At 62.8% G+C, this 22,475-nt stretch overlaps 1 protein-coding gene across 5 annotated transcripts in view; it reads left to right on the top strand.

Annotated features, from left to right (window-relative positions):
- The window catches only part of ZFPM1 (zinc finger protein, FOG family member 1), a 77,739-nt gene extending 64,502 nt beyond the window's left edge, over positions 1 to 13,237 (top strand). For 4 of the 5 annotated variants that reach the window (XM_017543708.2, XM_017543709.2, XM_037743937.1 and 1 more), the window contains exons 5-10: positions 4,516 to 4,618; positions 6,404 to 6,610; positions 10,108 to 10,341; positions 10,713 to 10,808; positions 10,897 to 11,043; positions 11,241 to 13,237. In XM_017543708.2, coding sequence (XP_017399197.1) covers positions 4,516 to 4,618; positions 6,404 to 6,610; positions 10,108 to 10,341; positions 10,713 to 10,808; positions 10,897 to 11,043; positions 11,241 to 13,075 — 2,622 coding nt within the window. In that variant the 3' untranslated portion in view covers positions 13,076 to 13,237. The remainder of the gene's footprint in view (positions 1 to 4,515; positions 4,619 to 6,403; positions 6,611 to 10,107; positions 10,342 to 10,712; positions 10,809 to 10,896; positions 11,044 to 11,240) is intronic. The other variant, XM_037743936.1, reaches the window with a different exon arrangement.
- The last annotated feature ends 9,238 nt before the right edge of the window (positions 13,238 to 22,475 follow it).

The raw sequence follows: 22,475 nt of genomic DNA on the forward strand, positions 1-22,475 counted from the left end.
GTGGATTAAGTGACAGCAGCGATGCAGCAGGGGTCTCACGGGCTGCCTGGTGGATGAGAGAGTGAATGAATGAATGAATGAATGCGTGAGTGGATGAAGTGACAGCAGCGATGCAGCAGGGGTCTCACGGCCTGCCTGGTGGATGAGGGAGTGAATGAATGAATGAATGAATGCATGAGTGGATTAAGTGACAGCAGCGATGCAGCAGGGGTCTCACGGGCTGCCTGGTGGATGAGAGAGTGAATGAATGAATGAATGAGTGAGTGGGTGAAGTGACAGCAGCCATGCCGCGGGCAGGGGTCTCACAGACGGGGCTTGTCATCCTGCGGGCCTCAGGCCCCTCACCAGGGAAATGTGCGCCTTTCATGGTAGGGGGAGACAGAGGTTCTGAGGACCAGCCATTGCCTCTGGTAAAGTGAGGGAGATGTGGGCACTTGTCAGGATGGGCTGGAGGACAGACGGGCTGGGACCTCAGCCTCAGCTCCTGCCTTCCCGAGAATCTGCTGCTGGCCCGCAGTGGCCTGGGGGCTGCCAGGCAGCTCCAAGGGGCTTCTGCAGGGCTGGCCCTGAGCTAGGCCACCCCACCTTAGAACACCCCCCGAGAGCTGCTTCAGAGCTGCCCAGTGAGGTTTGGGAACAGCCTCAGATGAGGTTGTCACAGCGGATGCAGTGCAGATAGGGTTTCCAATGGCTGTCGGTGCCATCACAGCATCAAGACACTGACCTCTTTGTTGGGGGAGACAAGGAGCATTCTCAGGGCTGTCCAGGGAATTTAAAGTGGCTGCCATTGTCCTGGGGCAGGTGGGGCTGGCCAGGGCCTGGAGGAGGGACAGGGCAACCCTGAGGGGTGGCAAGCAGGGTGGGCTCTAGGGCCCTCTGCGGACCCTGGACACAACCGACGAGGCTGGGCACTGAGCCTGGGGCACCGTAGGAAGGGAGACAGCCACAGCGCCCACGTCTCTGACAATCTTGGCAGAAGGGCCAGGCTGGGAAGTTAAAAATAGGCCCCTCCCCGCTGCCGACCCCCCTCCCCGCCCACAGGCAGAGCAGGGTCAGGAAGGGCCTGCAGAACCAGAGAAAGAGCTACTGTTCCAGGCCCGGTCAGAGGTGGGGAAAAAAGAAGAGACAGAGAAAAAAATAAACGGGCAGACCCGTGCCCAGCCAGACCTCCACAAGGGAAGCCAAAGCTGAAACTGGCTTCCTGCCCCAGCGTCTTCTGGCCCCGGCACCAGCAGTGGCTCCCCAGGGTGGGCTGGTGGCGCAGGCTGACCTCAGGGGTCCAGCCACCTGGCACCAGGCAAGATGCTGGCTCAGGGCTGGTCGTGCCCACACGACCTCCAGGCTGGGGATCCTGGCGAGGCTGCACTCCCCTCTCCCCTGGGGGATGTTGGGGGTAGCCGCCGCATCCCCAGGAGCCAGGGCACACTGGCAGGGAGGCTCTCACCCCTTCCCAGCCTGGGTCACAGAAGTGGGAGGCAGTGCCGGCCCCTCTGAGAGTGTTTGGAGGCAGGAGCTGGCTACTCTTGCACTCCAAGGTCTCCCACCTGTTCCCTCCCAGGTGGGGGGCGAGTGCCTGATGGGAGCCTCGACCACCTTCCCCGTGCCCCTCCCCACCTGCACACCCAGGCAGGCACCCCGTCATGCCCCACAAACTCGGGGTGCACTCAGTGGGACTGGGCGGGAGCATGCTGCCATCCCTCCACTCAGGACTGCCACAGAAAAATCCGGGGGTTGTGCAGCGTCAGCAAAGTTGCGGCGCGTGTGTTTTTATCATGCTGCGAACACGCTGCTCCTGGGAGCGATAAGCATTAAACCGACCGGGAGGCTGTCAGTCTCAGTTTGAGGGTTTAGAAATATTGGGACGAATAATTAGATTTCATATCGTTACCGCAGCACCCATCGGAGGATCAAGCAGATTAATTTTTTTCACCCTCCTCTGCTCATTAATATTCATTAGAGGCTCAGGAAGGCCAAGGTGGGGAGGGCCAGTCCCCAGCAGCCTCGCCGAGCGCTGCCCGTCCAGCCTGGGCACAGCCGGGACACAGTAGCCTCTGGTCACCCACCTTTGTGCCAGGAACCTGCCTGCCCATTGTCCCTGGGGTTTGTCCCCCGACCTGCCTCAGCAGAAGCCCCTGTCCAAGCCGGCAGGGACCCACAGCTGTCATCAGCTCCTCAGCCCTGCCCTGCGGCACTGGAAATCACTGGGGTGTCCTTTAAAAGGGGGGCACCCACCAATGCCAGCCTGCCCAAAGCAGCTTCTTCAGGGAAGCCGCTTACCCCCAGTGGACACTCAGCATGTGCTGCCCCAGAGGTGCCCCCTGGATGGCACCCCCTGCCCACCTTGTCCTGACAGGCCAACCCAAAAGCAGCAGCCAGGGCAAGAGCTAACACGCATCCTGGGCTAAGGACGTGCCAGGCAGGTGGTGTTCAAAGGCTTCGGACAGAGCGCAGCCCCCTGACATCAAGGGAGATGGGAGTGACCCCAAGGCTGCCCAGAAAGCTAGTGGTGGGCAGGGGGTGGGTCCAGAGTGAGCAGGGGCAAGGCCTCCCCTCCGTCCTCCCAACAGCCACGTGTGGAGAGGGCAGAGCCCCATCTGCAGTTAAGAAGTGGAGCCAGGGTTTGGGGCACCTGCTGGGGACGGCTTCGCACTGGGACTGCAGGGTTGCGCCCACCCCAGGCCAGGGCCAGCCCAGTGGCCAGCTTAGCTCTGCTCACCCGTTCTGTAGTGGAGCCATGTGGCAGCAGGCAGGTGGCGTGGAAGCCACCCGCTCTGCTGACCAGCCTGCCCTAACCTTGCCCTGGTCACTCAGCATCCCCAGCCCAAAGGCCGTATCTTGCTAGATTCCTGCATGCCTGTGGATGGACTGAGGGGCAGGCGTGGCTCAGAGCGGTCCCTGCATATGGGTCTGGCCGTGCCCTGCCCAAGGTCGCAGCAGAGAGGCCGAGCCTGGCTGGAACCCCGCTGCCCAGCTCTGTGGCACACAGGGTCCCACACGCGGGCAGCAAAGCCCAGGAAAGCTCACAGGATGGCATCTGGTGGGGAGGCCCCCGGACCCAAGGGGAACACCCTGCACTGTCGCCAGCCTGGCCCCTTCTACCATGCGGGGTTGGGCCGACGGCTGTCCTCAACGCAGGGCGGCACAAACCTGTCCCGTGGCAGCGGCAGCATTCGTGGGTGACACTGGCTTTTCCGTCAAAGGTCATGATGCAGGAAGTTTCTGACTAAAAGGCATTTATTTGTACAGAACAAAAGGTGAGCATGTTTACAGGAAGCGCTGGCTGCACATGTGTGGTGACTCTGAATGGGCACCCAGGTGGCTGAGCTTGGGACCCACTGGTGCAGTGAGCAGCACAGGGCTGAGGGCCAGGGCGCTGAGGCTGAGTCAGCCTTGCAGGAGGAGCCCAGGCCTGAGGGCCAGCGGCGGCCACCCCTTCCTCCACCACTGCCTTCTACCCTTGATTGTGACCAGCACTGGGTAGCAAGGCCACCAACTGCCCACCCCCACCCCCACCCTATCCCAGCCCCAGACTGCACTGAACGGGGTCCCTCGCATTTCCTCCACCATTCGGCCAGCGTGCAAGGCACACAGGAAATGAGGTGGCCGTCCGAGGGCCGAGCCCAGAGCGTGGTGTTCCTTCCAGACGTAGCCCGAGCCACCGCTGATAGCACGGCCCGAGGCACGGGCATGAGTTCTGTCCCTCCCCAACCGGGCCTCAGTTTCCTCGCCCATGAGAGGAGGGCACTGCCTGCTTTCCAGGGTGATGGTGAGGCCGAGTGGGCCAGGGCTGACCCCACACGGTGTTGGCATCTCAGGCCCCCCAGGCAGGGGCCAACCAGCCTCAGGGTGGGGACAGAGCCGCTGAGCCTGGCCGGTGCTCCCCCACCTCCACCATGTGCTGGCCCTGGGAGCTGGCGGGAACACAGGTGGCCCTCCTGCGTCCTGTGGCAGGGAGGGGAGCCATGCTGTTGGGGGACACTGAGGCCCGGGGGTTGCCAGGGAGGTGCCGTCTCACCTGGGCTGATCTCGGCCCCGCCCGCAGAGGTCATTGCGGAGGCATCCATGGCCTGTGTGGGAGGGGCCTGTGCCAGGTCCAGCCATGTGGGGCCAGTGTTTCACACCCAGCACGCCCCGGGCCAGGGTGGGCGGGCGGTGTGGAGCACACAGACACACAGATAGATACGCATGTGCATTCAGGCGCTGCTGCTCCCCGGCTATGTGGCTCAGGGCATGCTGCTGGATCTCTCTGGGCCTCAGTCTCCGTGAGAACGCTGCGCCCAGCCCTGGAAGGTACCTCTCCCCGCCGTGCCTCCCAGCCCCAGCAATGGTGTTAGCCCTGCCAGCCAGCAATGGCACAGATGGCCCATGCCACGGCTCTGCCAGCTGTAGGGCCTGTGACCGTCCACAGCCTGGCCGAGCAGCTGAGCCAGGAGGCAGAATCCGTGTCACGTACCCACAGGAAACCCCAGGCAGGCTGCGGACTGACCCCTCCCCCGTGTGTTCCTGCCCCTCCAGAGCCCAGCCCTGACCCTGCTGCTGGTTGATGAGTCTTGCTGGCTGAGGACACTGCCCCAGGCCCTGACCGAGGCCGAGGCCAACGCAGAGATCCACAGGAAGGGTCAGTATGATGCGGCGCCTCCGTCCCAAGCCTTCCGGAAGGTGGGGGTCACTTGGCTCTCCCAGGGCTGAGTCCTGGAAGGGAAAGCAGCCTGCTAGAGCAGGGGCGGGAGACAAGGAGCCACTGCCCCGGGCACTGCAGTGAGGCAGACACTCTTGGGACCAGTTAGTCCAGCCCGAGTCTCTGTGTGAGGATCCCGCCTGGCAGGCTAAGCCAGGACAGGTGTCCACTGCAGCGGGAGCGGGGGCTTCTGCCCCTCTGGGGGATCCCATGATCCCCCATCTCTTCACTGGCTTGGCTGTACCTCTGGGAGCCCAGCAAGGGCAGCGGCAGGGACCCCGAGGCCGGGTTGGCTGGCAGGTACCACTGGACCTGGGCCCCACATCATCAGTGTGGCTCCAGGAACAGTGAGAATGGTGTTCAAACCCAGCTGCCTCCTTTACTGGCTGCGGGACCTGGGGCAAGGCCCTGCGTTCTGGGACCTCGGTTTCTCTATCTGGAAGATGGGCGTGAGCCTGAGGAAAGAGCTTGGTGGGGCACCCAGGGCTGGAGCTGGAGGCCTGAGAGCTGCCTCCCTGGAGCCTCCTGGACCTGCTGGAAGGTGGCAGCAGCCCGGGAGGAAGAGGGGCAGGAAATGGGCCTCTTGTGTACAGCCAGGGCAGGCGGCACTTCCTGGCTCTCAGGAGACCCCGCCCACCCCTTGCTCTTCTGTATCAGCGCCCCCGTCCCCCTGGGAAGGTCACCCCTGAGGGAATGGAGGTGCCACATGTGGCATTCTCAGCATCAGGGCCATGGGAACCCCCTCCTTAACAGACATGGAGGCTCAGGTCCTAGGGGAGGACAGGGGCATATACCGTGATTTCTGCAGCCAGGCAGGCCATCCAGTGGTCACCAGGACAGCTGCGTGCTCGGCGCTGGATGCCAGTCTCATGCCCCTTTACGTGTCTCTTGCCATCGCCCTACCAAGCAATGGCAATCCCGGTGGAGGCAGAGCTGTCTCAGGGACATCCCTGTAAACAGCCATGCTGCAGCCCCCTCCCTATGGGGCCTCCAGGGAGTGATAGGTGCAGAGTGGCCTCCCCCGTGCCCTGCCACCCGCTCCTGGGACCTGAGCCGGTGCCTCCCCCACGTGCCCCCATTTCCCCATCTGTAAGGCAGAGGGGACCCCAGCGCCTCCTCCCCACCAAAGGAGCCCCTGAGGACCCAGCAAGAGCTGCACTCCCAAAACACGGGGGCCCGGTGTTGGCGCAGGGTGGGGACAGGCTGTGGCGCGTGTGGGCGGGGCTGGCTCGGGACTGAAGCCAGCACCGCAGGGGACACACAGCCCAGGACCCCAAGATGGACAAGCCGGCCCCAGCAGCCTGGGCATTGTGGGCCGAGGCTGCCCCCTGCAGGCGGATGCAGGAACAGCCACCCCTGGACGATTTCCCGAAGAGCAGGGTCCATTCTGGGGCCCCTCGAAGGCCCCAACGTTTGGCCACCTTTCCTGAATGGCTGCCCAGGGTCTTCCATAGTTGCTCTACCACCTGCCCTCCATGTCATCCCTTTCCTGGGAGACGTCCCCAGGGCCCTCCCACTAGGATGGGCGTAGGGCAGGGAGGCTGGGAGGCTGAGCATCTGTAGGGGACCACCTGCCTCACCCCCGAGGCAGAATGCAGCCAGCCAGCCACGCCTGTGAATCTGGGGTGGCAGCTCTCCTGACCCCATCCTCCACCCCTCGCTTAAGACAGGACAGGGCAGTGGGGCACACAAGGTCCTAGGTCATGGACACTCATCTCCCTCCAGATGACGCGCTCTGGTGCAGGGTCACCAAGCCGGTGCCTGCCGGGGGACTCCTGAGCGTGCTCCTCACAGCCGAGCCCCGCAGCACCCCCGGCCACCCTGTGAAGAAGGAGTCGGCAGAGCCCACATGCCCAGTCCCCGCACACGACCTCCAGCTCCTGCCCCAGCAGGCCGGGATGGCCTCCATCCTTGCTACCGCAGTGATCAACAGTGAGTGCTGGGCTCCCCAGGCCTGGGCGGCTGCTGTACCAAGGAGGGGCAGGCAGGGCAGGAGATGGATGGGAGTTGAGGGTGGGAAGCCCGGGGGCAACAGAGTAAGAGGGAAGGCAGGGAAGGAGGTGATATGGACGGTCCCAAGTGGGGAACACACAAGGACAGGAGGGTCCCCAGGGCCACGACAGGGAATGGCCCTACCAGCAGGCAAGCAGGTTTAGGCATAGACCCAACTGCCTCGCACACCACACCAGAAGCCTGCGCTTTCCCTGGGGGCAGCCCTGACTGTGGGGCAGAGCAGGACCCTCCCCTCAGCCCTCCTGGCGTTTGGGGCAGGGTCACTGCACGGTGGAGGCATCCCTGGGCACCACAGGCAGTGAGCAGCAGCCCTCACCTCGGTCCGCTAGATGGTGCCACCACCTCCATCTCCCAGTTTTGACAACCAAGACATTGTTGGTTGGGTTTTTTTTGGTTTTGGGACAAGGTCTCAGTGTTACCCAGATGGTCATGAAGTTCTAGTCTCAAGCAATCCTCCTACCTCGGCCTCCCGAGTAGCTGGGATTTCAGGCACATGCCACTAGAATCTCTCTACACATGGCCACATGTCCCTGGGGACAGAGCCACCCCGCTAGGCACACCCGAAGTGGACAGATGTCGTTCCTGCAGTGGCTCTCCTGGAACCTCTGAGGATGGCTGTGGGAATCAGGAGTCACTCATCCCGGGCTGGGTGCAGGGTCCGCACCTGTGACTGCAGCACTGTATGAGGCCGGGAGAGGACCGCTGGAGCCCAGGAGTTCAAGACCAAACTGGGCAACACAGCAAGATCCCCATCTCTGCTAAAATTTTAAAAATTTGCTAAGAGTGATGGGGCATCCTGTGCACCTGTGTGGCCAAGGCCAGCACGTGGCTGCTGTGGACAGCCACAAGGCACACCGGGGATTCACAGCAAGTGCGGCCTCAGGCGAACGGCTGGGGCTTCCCAGGGGAACAGGGACTGTGCCTGAGGGTGCTGATGGGGAGGGTGAGACCCAAGTTTAGCTTTGGTGACCACAGAGTCACATAACTGGAAGAAAAGCGGCCTTTATGAGCAAGTCAGATGTGAAGATGGCTTGAAGGAGGTGGAAGCAACCAGTCAAGGTGCCCGCCAGGCAGGGCCACGTGTGGAGCCGGGGCTCTGGTGTGGCCACCGGGGGCCATCGGTCTGTAAGGGAGTCTGTGGAGCAGACCCCCAACTCTGAGTGTTCTAAGCTTGAGACACCCACTAGATGCAAAGGAGAAGGCAGAGTCTTCGAGACACAGGACAGGGCTCCGGGAACCACGGGGCCTACGGACCCGAGTCGGGAGAGGGGACCTCTCCCATGGGATAGCAAGTGAGCTGAGACAGGTTAGAGGGGCCGTGGAGGGTGGCAGGTGGTGTGTCACATCCAGGCTGTGGCAAGACCAACGGCAGAGAAGCGACTGCTGGTCCAGACGGTGCAGAGCCTGCTGTGGTCCTGACCGAGGCTGCTCCAGTGAGGGTCAGAGGAGGCCTGCGCAGGGGCCAGCTGGCCAGAGGGGGCCAGGCTTGTGTGCCTGGTACCCAGAACATCATGGCCCATGTTATGTGCTGGTGGGAATGGCCGGTGACACTGGAGAGAAGGGGCCTGACAGCCAGGTCCACACCCAAGCCCAGATTCGGGGATGGGCAAGGCAGGGCAAGCCACTGCCCCAGGGAGCCAGGAGGGGAGATGAAAACACTGGCCATGAGGAGCCGGGGGGGAGACAAGAACACTGGCCATGAGGAGCCAGAAGGGGAGACGAGAACACCATCCACGGGGAACTGAAAGGAGCAAGGAGCAAACAGGGTCCCCATCTGCCTTCGTCTCTTCCCTGGACGGAGAGGGCGCAGAGGGGATGGGAGCCCAGAGCGGCCACTCTGCCAGGATGGGAAGGGGGTGCCTGTGAGACCCAAACAACAGTGAGACAGTGGGGACAGTGGGCTGGTGAGGGTCCCATCCTCCAGGGTCCTTGCCCACACAGCCTGTGGAGACCACCTCCCCATCTCCGACGGGCAGCTGCGGGTGCCCCAGGCTCAGCACCACTGCCTCGGTTTCCCCCTCTCGGGTCTGAGGTTTCCATATCAGTGCCTCACCCCCGGGACTGCACTCTGGACCTCTCTCACGTGTTAAGCAGGAGGCCCCATCGCAGGCCACCGTACTTGGCCTGTGGTCAGCAGCAGGCAGGCAGCCTTCCTCACTAAGCTGCACAGCCACGGCCCCTGTCCCCACATCTCTGCCAGCAGCACAGTCCCCCACAATGACCTTGGAGACACAGAAACAAACCCACCCAGTGGCCTCCCAGATCTGGGACCCAGCTCAAGGCCTCAGCTGCCTGCAGCCTCCAAGGAAAAGGGAACTTGGAAATCAGCAGCACAGGAGGGAGGAGATGGGAGCCAGGAAAGTCTCAAAAAACTAGGTGCCAGAGAAAGAGCCACCTCCCAGACAGGCACTGAAATTCCTCCCAAGAGGCGAGAGGTGGCAGGCAGGCCGCAGAGGGAAGGGGGCGGGGGCCGCCCTGAGTGATAACTGCAGCCTTGGGATAAACATCGGAGAAGCCAGTGAGAAATGAGCACTAGCCTGCAGAGGCAGAAACCCAGTATCACACCAGTCTCCAAATGGAATGGGCTTAAAAGCCAGATAAGGAATCCCCCGGCCCCCGGGTCCACACAGAGGCCAAGGCCAAGCTGAACACGGCCCTCCCTTCCATCTTCAGCCAAGGGGCTGCATGCAGACAGGGCAGGGCTCTGGGGCAGAGAACATTCCTTAAACTGCTCTAAAGACAAACTGAGAGCACGCTAGAGAAATCCTCCCCAGCTGGCAGAACCGCCCTGAGCAGTCCCAGCCCCCAGAACTCTGACCAGTTCCCAGCAGCCCACTCGGGGTCAGTGTGGTGGATTCAGCAAATCTGACCAGCCAGGCCGTACCTGACATGGAGCCACCCAGGTGTGGGGGCGCGTGGGGCTCCCTGACCTCTGTGCTTCTAGTCTCATGCCCGCATTCCCAGAACTAGTCAGCAGCCATCGTGTGCCTGAGTGCTCGGGGACTGTGCATTTGGGTTTCCTTTGCAGCCCGGCACTCCCACACCCTGGCACGCACACCTGTACACACGCATCTCTTCCATGGCCCCCCAGGTCCACACAGTCACCCCAGTATGTTATGGATGCTAACCTCGCCCGGTGGTGTCCACATTCCTTCCTTCCGCACCCACGAGGCCAAAGTGTCTCCTTATGGGGCTCACCACTGGAAGGGGACCCAGAGGGGTCCACTCAGACCCAAATTCCCACAGGTCCTGGACTGGGGCTGTCACAGGACAACCCAGGAGGCTTATAGTTACAGGGAGGGGTCAGAGCCTCCGTTCCTGGGGTGGGGAGGACGGTGGGGTCTGTCAGGGCCAGGCCCTTGCCCTGGCTGGCAGGCTGGCCCTCAGCCCGTGCCCACCTGCCTCCCGCCCCACAGAAGACGTCTTCCCCTGCAAGGACTGTGGCATCTGGTACCGCAGCGAGCGCAACCTGCAGGCACACTTGCTCTACTACTGCGCCAGCCGCCAGGGCGCGGGCTCCCTGGCCACAGCCGCCTCGGAGGAGAAGCCCAAGGAGGCCTACCCCAACGAGCGCGTCTGTCCCTTTCCCCAGTGCCACAAGAGCTGCCCCAGCGCCAGCTCCCTGGAGATCCACATGCGCAGCCACAGCGGTGAGCCCCCACCCCAAACGCGGGTCCTCGGGATGCCAGCTGCTTCCCTTCCCAGTCCCACAGGCGACGGGGGACACCCACATGCAGGCACACGTGGCGCACGGTGAAATGACATGCCTGTGCGGTCTCCGCACGCCCAGACCCCGGCAGGCGCCCAGTGCAGGCCGCCCGCCTGTGGCTATCTGGGTAGTCAGCGGAGGGCCTGGCCCACTGCAGTCCTGAGAGAAAAGGGGTTGAGGCTGAGGGGTTTAAAGGGCCCTCAGCAGAGGGTCCTGGCACAGATCATGGCCCTAGGCAGAGCCAACTTCCCCATCCCTGGACTCCAAGGCCAAGCTGGCCCAGGCACCAACCTTACACGCCTTGTGTTCCAGGAGAGCGGCCGTTCGTGTGCCTGATCTGCCTGTCGGCCTTCACCACCAAGGCCAACTGCGAGCGCCACCTCAAGGTGCACACGGACACGCTGAGCGGTAGGCATGGCAGGGTGGGGGGCGCGGGAAAGGGGGTGTAGGGCCCACCCTCCGCCCTGGGCCCTGACTACCTTGCCATGGCCCACAGGTGTTTGCCACAGTTGTGGCTTCATCTCCACCACAAGGGACATCCTCTACAGCCACCTGGTCACTAACCACATGGTCTGTCAGCCAGGCTCCAAAGGTGAGATCTACTCTCCAGGGGCCGGACAGGCAGCAACGAAGCTGCCCCCAGGTGAGCAGCCCTGTCCCTTGGGCCCCCTGAGGTGTGGAAAGGGAGCAGGCCTGTAGACCAAGACAGGTCGGGGGTCCCTTTCGGCCTTGGCTCTAAACCACTTCCGCCCACTCCTCCCCTCCCGGAGTTCGCCCTCCAGCTCTGACCCGCCAGGTCCTGCCCCTGGCCTGAGGTGCCCCTCTGCGGTCTCTCTACAGACAGTCTGGGCAGCCTCCAACAGCACTCGGCACTGCACGGCCCACTGGCCTCCACGGACCTGGGCCTGGCGCCCACCCCATCACCAGGACTGGACAGGAAGGCCCTGGCCGAGGCCACCAACGGAGAGGCCAGGGCGGCCCCCCATAATGGAGGCAGCAGCGAGCCCCCGGCGGCTCCCAGGAGTAGTATCAAGGTGGAGGCGGCGGAGGAGCCGGAGGCGGCCCGCGCCCCGGGCCCCGGAGAGTCTGGGCCCCACGCCCCGTCGCGGACGCCATCACCGCACAGCCCCGCCTCGGCCAAGGCGAAGGCTGAGCTATCCAGCCCCACGCCGGGCTCCAGCCCGGTGCCCAGCGAGCTGGGCCTGACGGGGGCCCTGTTCCTGCCGCCGTACGTGTTCGGGTCTGACTCGGCACCCCCGGCCCCCGCGGCGCCCCCAGCCTCGGAGATCCTGGCTAAGATGTCCGAGCTGGTGCACAGCCGGCTGCAGCAGGGCGCGGGCGCGGGCGGCGCGCAGGCCGGGCTCTTCGCTGGGGCCCCCAAGGGCGCCACGTGCTTCGAGTGCGAGATCACCTTCAGCAACGTCAACAACTACTACGTGCACAAGCGCCTCTACTGCTCGGGCCGCCGCGCGCCCGAGGACGCGCCCGCTGCGCGCAGGTCCAAGGCGCCCCCCGGCCCGGCCCGCGCGCCCCCCGGCCCGCCCGCCGAGCCTGACGCGCCGCGCTCGTCGCCCGGCCCCGGGGCGCGCGAAGACGGAGCCGGGGGCGCGGCCACGCCCGAGGACGGCGCCGGCGGCCGGGGCAGCGAGGGCAGCCAGAGCCCGGGCAGCTCGGTGGACGACGCGGAGGACGACCCCAGCCGCACGCTGTGCGAGGCCTGCAACATCCGCTTCAGCCGCCACGAGACCTACACCGTGCACAAGCGCTACTACTGCGCTTCGCGCCACGACCCGCCGCCGCGCCGCCCCGCCGCGCCCCCGGGGCCCGCCCCGCCCCCTCCGCCCGCGGCCGCCGCGCCCGCCGCGCCCGTGCGCACGCGCAGGCGCCGCAAACTCTACGAGCTGCACGCGGCGGCCGGCGCCCCGCCCCGCCCGCCGCCCGGCCACGCCCCCGCGCCCGAGTCGCCGCGCCCCGGAAGCGGAAGTGGCTCCGGCCCCGCCCCCACGCGCTCGCCCGGCCCCGCGGCCGACGGCCCCATCGACCTGAGCAAGAAGCCGCGGCGTCAGCCCGCCGGAGCCCCGGCGCCCGCGCTGGCCGACTACCACGAGTGCACGGCCTGCCGCGTGAGCTTCCACAGCCTCGAGGCCTACCTGGCGCACAAGAAGTACTCGTGCCCCGCCGCGCCGCCGCCCGGCGCGCTCGGGCTGCCCGCCGCCGCCTGCCCCTACTGCCCCCCGAACGGCCCGGTGCGCGGGGACCTGCTGGAGCACTTCCGCCTGGCGCACGGCCTGCTGCTCGGCGCGCCCCTGGCCGGCCCGGGGGTCGAGGCCCGGACGCCGGCCGACCGCGGCCCCTCTCCCGCGCCCGTTCCCGCCGCCTCTCCGCAGCCCGGGCCCCGCGGCCCCCGGGACGGCCTCGGCCCGGAGCCCCAGGAGCCGCCGCCCGGCCCGCCCCCGTCCCCGGCCGCCGCGCCCGAGGCCGTGCCGCCCCCGCCGGCGCCCCCCTCCTACTCGGACAAGGGCGTGCAGACTCCCAGCAAGGGCGCGCCGGCGCCGCTGCCCAACGGCAACCACCGGTACTGCCGCCTCTGCAACATCAAGTTCAGCAGCCTGTCCACCTTCATCGCCCATAAGAAGTATTACTGCTCCTCGCACGCTGCCGAGCACGTGAAGTGAGCGCCCACACTACAGCCGCAGACGCTTTGCACCCCCCGGGGAGGCGCGGGGGGACTCTGGCTCCTGGGAACCCCACCAAGCACTGGCCTCGGCGGAGGGGGCCGCAGGGGGCAGCGCCCGCGGGGACCCTTGGCACTTAATAAACAGGTTGAGTTTGATGAGCGCGGTGGTAGGCCAGCCTCGTTCTCTGAGCCAGCAGGCACAGGCCACCGCTGGGGTGCGCGGAGGCCACTGCCGCCCGGAGGGGCTGGCCCTGCCGGAGTCACACCGCTGGTGGTGGAAGGAGCTAGGCCGGGCCTCGTGTCGGAGGCCACATCACACTGAGCCACGGCGGGCCCAGCCGCTCTGGGCCCACCCCGCCCCTGTTGCTGCCCCCCTGCGGAGAACAGGCTCCACACTCCTGACCCTTTCCGCCGCCTACTTGGCCACCAGACACCGAAGGGATAGGCAGTGTCCTGCCTGGCCATCCCCGAAACTCTGCATGGTCCTGGGGGTCCAGTGTTCCCCCTCCAGTCACAGACCACCTGGGTTGGCCGGGGTGGGAGTGCCCTGGGAAGGAGGAAGCCCTGTGGTCGCCAAGGCTGTGGGGAGAACGGACAAGTAGGAGGTGGAAAGGAGAGGGAGACCAACGCCAAAGCATTCCCTGCACACGAGGGGGTCCTGATGCTCGCTGGGGGGTGCCACTCCCCTCAGAGCCAGGGCTGGGCACAGCTGTGTGGTTGAGCCACGTGGTGGCTGAGCCAGTGCAAGGGCCAGGGCGCCCCGCCCTGGCGTCCCTGCCCTGCTGGGCTGTACGCCCCGCCAAATTGGAGGGATTGCTTGGCCCAGCTTTGCTGAACACGGTCGGCCACCTTGCCGTTTGCGGCTCTGGGCGCCCTCCAGCCAGAGGAGAACAAAGACATCTCTCCATTCCCAGGGCACTTTGTTTATTTCTGGACATGAGCTCACTCTGGCCCAGGCTGGAGTGCGATGGTGCGCTCACGGTGCACTGCGGCCTCAACCTCGTGGGCTCAGGTGATCCTCCCACCTCAGCCTCCTGAGCAGCTGGGCCTACAGGTGTATGCCACCATGCCCAACTAATTTTTGTATTTTTTTGTAGAAATGGGGTCTCCGTATGTTGTCCACGCTGGGCAATCCTATTTTTTTTAGAGATAAGGTCTTGTCTTGTTCTGTTTCCCCGGCTGGACTACAGTGGCACGATCTTGAGTCACTGAAGCCTCAAACTCCTGGGCTGAAACCATCTTCCTGCCTCCGCCTCCGGAGGAGCTGGGACCACAGGCTTGAGCCGCCACACCTGGCCAGTTTTTTAAATTTTTTATGTAGAGATAAGGCCTTGCTGTGTTGTCCAAGATGGTCTCAAATGCCTGACCTCCAGTGCTCCTCCAGCCTCAGCCTCTCAAAGCATGAGGATTGCGGGCGCAAACCACTGTTCCAGCCCTCTTCCAACTCTGCTGAATCTGCTGCCCTCTTTTCAGCTTTGCCCAGCAGCCCGGCGAGTGCAGGTCAAAGTGGCAGCGGCCTCTTGCCTGAAACGCCCGAGGTGCTTCCCAGCTGCTGCAGGGCTCGGTCTCCTGCCCGAGGCTCGTGGGCCTGGGTCTGCAAACGCTTCGGTTTCTGATGTCTTTGTCTACTCACCCTGCCCATCTGACATGTCCACCTGCCCACTAGGGTCTGGCCAGATGGGGCCTGCGGCCATGCCACTGAACAGACAGGGCTCCCACCCCTTCCAGGGCCCTTCCAGGGAAGGCCAGCAGCCTCTTCCTCAGAGACACCCCTTTTGTTGAAGGCCAGGCGACAGCGGGGACGGGAGGCCAGACCCTCAGCCTGCTTGGCATTTGCACTGCTCTGCAGGAATCTACCTGGAGGGTTCCGGAGGCTCTGCCCCCCAGTGCAGGCAGAGCGAATGAGATGTTCTGAGAAACAAACCTGGGCGGGGCTGTCCCTGTGTGGACATTTAAAAGTAAATGTTCTAAGGTGCCTAGAAACATTGAGGATATCTGGTGGGCAACACGGGCTCAAAGGAGAAAAACAACTCCCATGTCTTCACCCCCCCAGGCCCAACCAGCAAGGCCCGGGAATGGAAGCCACAGAGGAGAGGCTGGAAGGCAGGGACCAGCAGCGCCCCACACACCCACCGTGCACCCACACACTGTGCACCCACATACCCACCGTGCGCCCACACATGCCTTAGTGTCCATGCCTGTGCCACAGCAATGGGAGGTCCTGGGCCCTGCAGCCCCTTCTGAGCGTTCATTCAGAGGCAGCAAGGACTCTGTGACCAGGACCCAGATCTGAAGTCACCCCAGAGGGCCTGCCATGGACTGGAAGCTTTAGGACAGCACTGGGAGCTTCATGAAGGGCCCTGCACCTCGTCCTGGTTTTCATAACCCCCCACTGCCCCACCCTGCAGGGCTGGGCGCTGCTGCCCTCGCCTGTCTTGGGTCATGTGTGGGCAGCCTGAGGCTGTGCCCACTGCTCCGAGGACTCGCCTCTGGCATGCATCTCCTGTGTGGACCCTGGGCCTTCCACGCCTGGCAGACGCCATCAGTCACCCTCACTCCCCCAAGTCACCCCAGTCTCACCCTGCCAGACTCCCGCCTGGGCCTCCACCTGCACCTCCCTTGCAGCCACTCCCTGGGTGTGGTCTAGGCGCTCTCCCACCTCTCCCCAGGAAGCTGCCGGCCTTGCTCGAAGACACCCCTTCTTCCCCGCAGCTGGTTCTCTGCTGAGCCAGGTTCAAGTCTCTGAGTCTACCCATCTCCCTTTGAGGTTCTCCCTCCACACTCCGGGCTGGGCTCATGGTCTTCTGTTGGCTAAATCTCTAGTTCTGCCACACCCTCTTCTGAACCCCAGGCCTGCAGCCCTGCAGCCCCGGTGTCCCTCCAGGGCCTTGATGTACCATGAGTGACCACACCTCACAAACACATCTGTGACTTCTTCCCACACCTGCTCAGGCATCCCCCCAGCCCACCTGTCTCCCCTCACCTGCTCAGGCGTCCCCCCAGCCCACCCGTCTCCCCTCACCTGCTCAGGCGTCCCCCCAGCCCACCTGTCTCCCCTCACCTGCACAGGCGTCCCCCCAGCCCACCTGTCACCTACAGGCCTGCCTCCCATGAAAGCTGCGGCGCACCTGCTGGACCTATGCCTCCCAGGCACCCGCAGGTGTCTGGCATGGAGGAGGGGCCTGCGTCCGTTGAAGTCACAAGGGCGTCTGTGAATCACAGGCAAAGCAGCCAGCCCCTCGCCACACCCAGCAGTCAGTCCCCAAATCACAGGCTCCAAGGCCAGCCCTGATCTGGCCGCCCCCGCCCCCCCCACCCCGCTTCCCTCCTCACCAGCCCCATCTCCCACCTGGTTTCCTGCTGTGCTCTCGCCCCACACCATACGGCCAGCTCAATCTCCCTGAGTCAGCGCTGACACGTTTTGGCATCACGGCACCTGGTGCACGGCCACCATCACAGCCCACTCTCCAACCTCACTGTCCACTCATGATACATGCACACAGCCACCATCACAGCCCGCTCTCCAGCCACGCGGTCCACTCATGCTACCTGACACATGGCCACTGTTGTGGCCCACCCTCTAGCCACACTGTCCACAGTACATGCGCACGGCCACTGTCAGCCCACTCTCCAGCCACACTGTCCACTGAGTCCCATGTGTGACCTGAGATTCTCGGACCCCTGCACACCAAGCTTCTGTCTCCCCACTCCCCCCAAGCTTTGCCTGTGAAACTCCATCTCCCTTCAAAACTGGCCTAAAAGGTCCCCGTCAGGGCCACCCAGCCGGGCTGCACCCCTCCCTGAGCCCTGCACAGGATCGGCCTCCCGCCTCCACCATCCTCATTCCAGGAGGGCACCTGCTCCCTTTTACCTGAGCTACGTACAGCTCAAAGCCTCATGCAGGCTGGCAACCCCTCTGCAGGGTCAGCCAGCCTGCCTGGAGTGCATCACGCCACTAGGGACACAACGTCCAAAAGATGAATGCAGGGCAGCCTCGCCCTCCAGAGGCCCCTCCCTCTGCCAGGCACAGGGTCCGGCCTCTCAGCCACACCATGGGCTGGGTGCCCTGACTGTGCACGAGGCCACCAAGGTTCCGTCGGGACACGCCTCCTGCCTGGGCATATGGAGGCACAGCTGGGCCGGGCACATCCCTCTGCCAGCACACGGTTCTTGGCCACCAGCCATACTACTGGGCTCCAGCTCCCAGCCAGGCCCCGGCTTATAGAAAGTTCCCACCCAGCCTGCCTGAGGAAGGGCGGGAGTGGAGAGGGTCCGACTGCGGGCAGTGTCTCCCACACCAGGACGTCAACATGAAGAGCAGGACATTGTCTGTGGCTGGGGGGGACTGCATGAACTGGCAACCATGGGATGGGTCTGCTCTGCAAACCCACCCCCATCTGCTTCTCCCTGGCCCAGCCTTCGGGAGAGCCTGGCTTTGGAGTCTCCGGCAGACTCAGGACGCCAGGGGGCAGCAGCGCCACCACGCTCCGGCCTGCCCCGCGTCTGCAGGGGCCTTGCAGAGGGGGAGGGAGGAAGGGCAGGAGGAGGCGCCCCCACCCCCTCAACACCCAACACCCTCCTCCTTGGAGGCACCTGGGAGAGGTGGAGGAAGAGCAGACCCGGTGGCTGTGGACAGAACTTGCCTCCAGAACTGAGCCTGGGAGTCTCTGAGGTGAGGTAGGTGGGGCCGCAGTTGGGGTTAGGGCGGGATGCGTGGAGGAGGGCAGCCCAGAGCGGGAGGTCTCACAGCTATTTGGAAATTCCACCACGGGGGAAAGAGCAGGGGAGGTGACCGGCCACCCGGGAGGAGCTCAGCCACCAGCCAGCCAGGTGGCCAGGACCTGGGGAGAGGGGCGAACCCAGGCGGAATCCCAACCACACAGGGCCGTCCCTGGCTGCTGCCAGCACGAGCCTGGAGGCTCCTCCTCTGATGCTGTCCCTGTGCAGGGAGCAGGGGACTCACACGCACGGTGCCTTGCCCAGGGTCACGGGAGTGACCGCCCACGTGCAAAGGGAAACTCACACAGCCCAAACCCTGCCTTGCATACCGCAGCCCTCACGGCTGCCCCATCTGGCACCGGGGTACACTTAGAGCCCCAGGTCTCCCCAGCGCTGCCCGAAGACCTGCAGCCGCTGCCGTCTGGCCACCTCCCTCCCTGCCCAGGCAAAACTAGGACCCTGCTTCGTGTCAGGGCCTGGGAATCTGCATTTAACCAACTCGAAGCAGATTACACTCTGACAAGTGTGAGAACTGCACACACGGGAGTTGCCCAGACGATGGGTGCGACCCTCACTAGCTCACCAGCAGGAGCAGACACAGCCCTTCTCACCGGGCCTTTGTCAGCTGCAGCAGGGGCAGAGTTAGGGAGAGAGCCAGGCCCAGATCTCTGCCCAGGGGCTGTGTGCTGCCCTGTGTGGAATACAGGCTTGTCCCCCCTCCTTTTCTGACGCTCCTGGTGAACAGAGTGGTGAGGGCAGAGGCCCCACCCTCGAACATAGGGCACAAACTGAGGCAGAAAGAATGCCTAGGATGTGGCATGTGCAGGTAGGGGGCGGCAAGAGGCAGGGAAGGGTGAAGAGGGCCTGGCCAACCCTAGTCCTCCACGTTGAACTCAAGCCCCAAGCAGCCGGAAGAAGCTGGGACAGGCCTGGCACACACCCTGACTCCAGTCTGAAATTCTGGGCCCCTCCTGCACAGCCCAGATCCCCCTAGGAGGCCACTGATGACTCAAAGAAGGTCTCATATGCTCTCCCGGGCACATGCCACCAGCCTCAGCCAGAGACCCAAGTACCACACGCCCGGTTATTGCCGACAGCTGGCAGCACGTGGCCTTGATTCTCTTCCTGATACAGGACAGGTGAAACAAAATTGAGGCTCAGCCCAGGAAAGGATTCCAGGGCAGTCCGGAGGTGTCGGACGGCCATCTTTTACCGCACGGTTTTACTGCGGCAGAGCAAGGCTAACCCTGGCCGTGCACCCAGAGTCCACAGCGCTCTTGACAACTGTATTTATCACCACTTAAACCCACTTCCAGTCACATGCCAGTCAAACGGTGGGTAAACACAAAGTGACAGGCAGTTTACTTAGGACTTTCTTTTTTTTTTTTTTGAGACAAAGTCTTGTGCTCCTATCCCCCACGCTGGAGTGCAATGGCATAATCTCGGCTCACTGCAACCTCCGCCTCCCAGATCCAAGCAATTCTCCTGCTAAGTAGCTGGGATCATAGGCACCTGCCACCACACCTGGCTAATTTTTGTATCTTTAGTAGAGCGGGGGTTTCACCACGTTGGCCAGGCTGGTCTGGAACTCCTGACCGCAGGTGATCCACCCTCCTCAGCCTACCAAAGTGCTGGGATTACAGGCATGAGCCACTGCACCTAGCCCTTTTTTTGAGACAGAGTCTCACTTTGTCACCCAGGCTGGAGGCTCACTGCAACCTCTGCCTCCCAGGTTCAAGTGATTCTCCTGCCTTAGCCTCCCAAGTAGCTGGGATTACAGGTGCCTGCCACCACGCTTGGCTAATTTTTATATTTAAGTAGAGATGAGGTTTCACCATGTTGGCCAGTCTGGTCTGGAACATCTGTTCTTAGGTGATCTGCCCACTCGGCCTCCCAAAGTGCTGGGATTACAGGCGTGAGCCACCATGCCCGGCCTTTACTTAGGACTTTCTAGGAAGGGGGCAGCTTCCCTGTCATCACCGTGTAAAGCAGTGGTAACTGCCAAGCCGTTGCCATGGTATTTGTAAACTGTCATGGCGCTGGTGGGACTGCGTTAGCCAAAGAACATGGAGGCAGCTGGGGTCGCCTTCCTCAACATCTGCTGCCTCCCGCTGGTTTCCTTACTTTCTCCTTTCTGGACCACATCACATTTTGGTCACCAGGGTTGTGAGCAGAAAAGGCCTGCTGGTTTCCTACCTCAGAACAGCAGCTCGGGGGCTGCATGCAGGTGGCCCGCCCTTGGCCCTAACAGGGTCTTGGCCATGGACAGCGGGCATGGGCCTCTCAAGAGGCTGGGGGCCTTCCCGTGGGCTGTGCTCTCATGCCACTGCCGTGCATGTCCCCCGTCGGCCTGCCTGGCCTGGACACATTGGTTGCTGGGCAGCTGTCACTGTGGCTGCTGTCACCTCCCCCCAGGCTCTCCCCATTAACCAGCTGGCTGCACTCCTCGTTAGACCCTGCCAACAGGGAGCTCTGAAGGGGCACAGAGCCAGCAAGCATGTCCCTCCTGCCATCTGGTGGGAAAGGCCAGAGAGCTGGCCACAGAAGCAAATGTGGAGGTGGCAAAGAAGTCTGCAGAGCCTGGGCATGGGATCAGTGTATGCACATCCCACGGGAAGGCTGGAGACGGGGAGGAGCTTGGGGGGAAGGTGTTGTCATGGCGGGTGACATAAGTGAAGAGCTGCGGCTTGCGCCCAGTAGATTGGCAGAGTAGAAATGGGAGGCACGAGGTGCCAGCAGCAGGCAGATAGGCAGCTCCAGTGCACCTGGCAGGCAGGTGCAGCCCCTCAAATGCCGCCTGGCCATGGAGGGTGGAGATGGCTGGGTCACAGGCCATCCCAGCAAACTTCCTGGTATCTCCGTCTTCCTTACAGCATCCTGCAGCTGTTCCATTAATGAGGGTCTGCCTCTGCAAAACTGTGCTACTGTTTATCTGCAAAGCTCTTGTTGTGCCGTAGTTCTCCAATGAGAAGCTTGCTGGGCACGCCGTCCAGATTGACAGTTCACTTCACCATTCTTTGAAGATGTGCTGCCACTTTTCCCTGACTCTCCTTGCTGATGCGGAGTAGTCAGCTGTATTTCTATTTAATCGCCTCTTTCAGGACCTCTTCATCATTAACAGCTGGCAATTTTAGTACAGTCAACGGAGTGTGTATCCTCCTCGGCTTTCCTGCATCGAGAATTCTTACCTTTCGACAGTTTTTAAAAGCCCCCCGCCATTTCGTTTTTGGATGTTGCCTCTGCTCTCCCCTCCAGAACTCTGATTGAGTTTACGTTAGATTCTCTCTACCCTGCCTCTCAGCTTCGCTTTCATATTTTCTGTCGCCGTATCTCTGCACTCCTGGTGGGTCATTCTTCTGATCTACTTTCTAGTCAGCAAATTGCCTCTTCCCTTGCATGTTATCTGTGGTTTCATCTGTCAGTGAATATTTTTGATGGGATTTTTCATTTCTAAAGTTGAAAGGTACATTCTGATGAGGGTGACGACGGTGTGTGATGATGGTCATGGTGAAGGCAATGACGAAAATAATCATTGAAATGGCCAAAGATCGATCATTGTGGGCTGCGCCTGTGGTTTCATCCAAGTGGCCTTGGCAAGTCTGTTCATGCCCCGTGCTCATGGGAGCTCATGCAAGCTTGCAGACAGGAGAAGCCTCCAGAACATGCTGGGGTCTGGGAGAGCTTGCGGTGAGGGACGCCACACTCCGAGCGCATCAGGATAAGGGGGGCCCAGGGCAGCAATCAGTAAGTGATCTTGGGCAAGTGCCCTTAACTCTTAGAGCCTCGGTCTTCCTGGCTGTGCGATGAGGGCTTTGCTCTTGCTCAGTGGTCGTTGGCCTGGGGGCAGGGACCCTTGGGGGCCCAGATTCAGATTGGTCTGTAACCTGCATGGCTGCCATGAGCTGCCCGCTTCTGCACCTCTGTTCTTCACCCGACTGCACAGGCAGGTGAGCCGCACGCAGCAGGCACACACTAACTGTCCCAGCTTTGTCATTACACAGGTTCTCATTCGGGAGACACTCCAGGCCAGCAACGGTACGGGGAGGCCCTCACTGTGACTTTTAAACAATTCAAATCTTAGGAAAGTTGGGGAAGTCAATAAAAACTAGGCTGGGCACAGTGGCTCACACCTGTAATCCCAGAACTTTGGGAAGCCGAGGTGGGTGGATCACCAGAGGTCAGAAGTTTGAGACCCGCCTGGCCAACATGACGAAACCCCGTCTCTACCAAAAATACAAAAAAATTAGCTGGGCGTGGTGGTGGACGTCTGTAATCTCAGCTACTCCGGAGGCTGAGGCAGGAGAATTGCTTGAACCTGGGAGGCGAAGGTTGAAGTGAGCAGAGATCGCGCCACTGCACTCCAGCCCTCCATCTCAAAAGAAGAAAAGGAAAAACCAAGGTAGCCATGGAGTAAAGGGAAATTTAAAAAAACAGGAGTTAAAGACGTGCAGTGAGCCCCGCGCTCTCCAGGGCTCCGGTGCTGGAGCTGCTTGTCCTCCTGTGGTCTGGTGGAGTGAGTCCCACATCCCTCTGCATTCTGGTGCTGTGCGTCCCCATGCCCCGCGCTTTGGTGCGGACTCCCGTATACCCGCGCGCTCCGGCTCAGTGACTCCCGCGTCCCCCCACCCCCCGCGCTCCGGTGCCGAGTCCCGCGTCCCTTCCCCCACGCGTTCCGGTGC

This window comes from Cebus imitator, unplaced genomic scaffold, assembly GCF_001604975.1.
Source record: "Cebus imitator isolate Cc_AM_T3 unplaced genomic scaffold, Cebus_imitator-1.0 Scaffold159, whole genome shotgun sequence".
Taxonomy (NCBI): Eukaryota; Metazoa; Chordata; class Mammalia; order Primates; family Cebidae; genus Cebus; species Cebus imitator.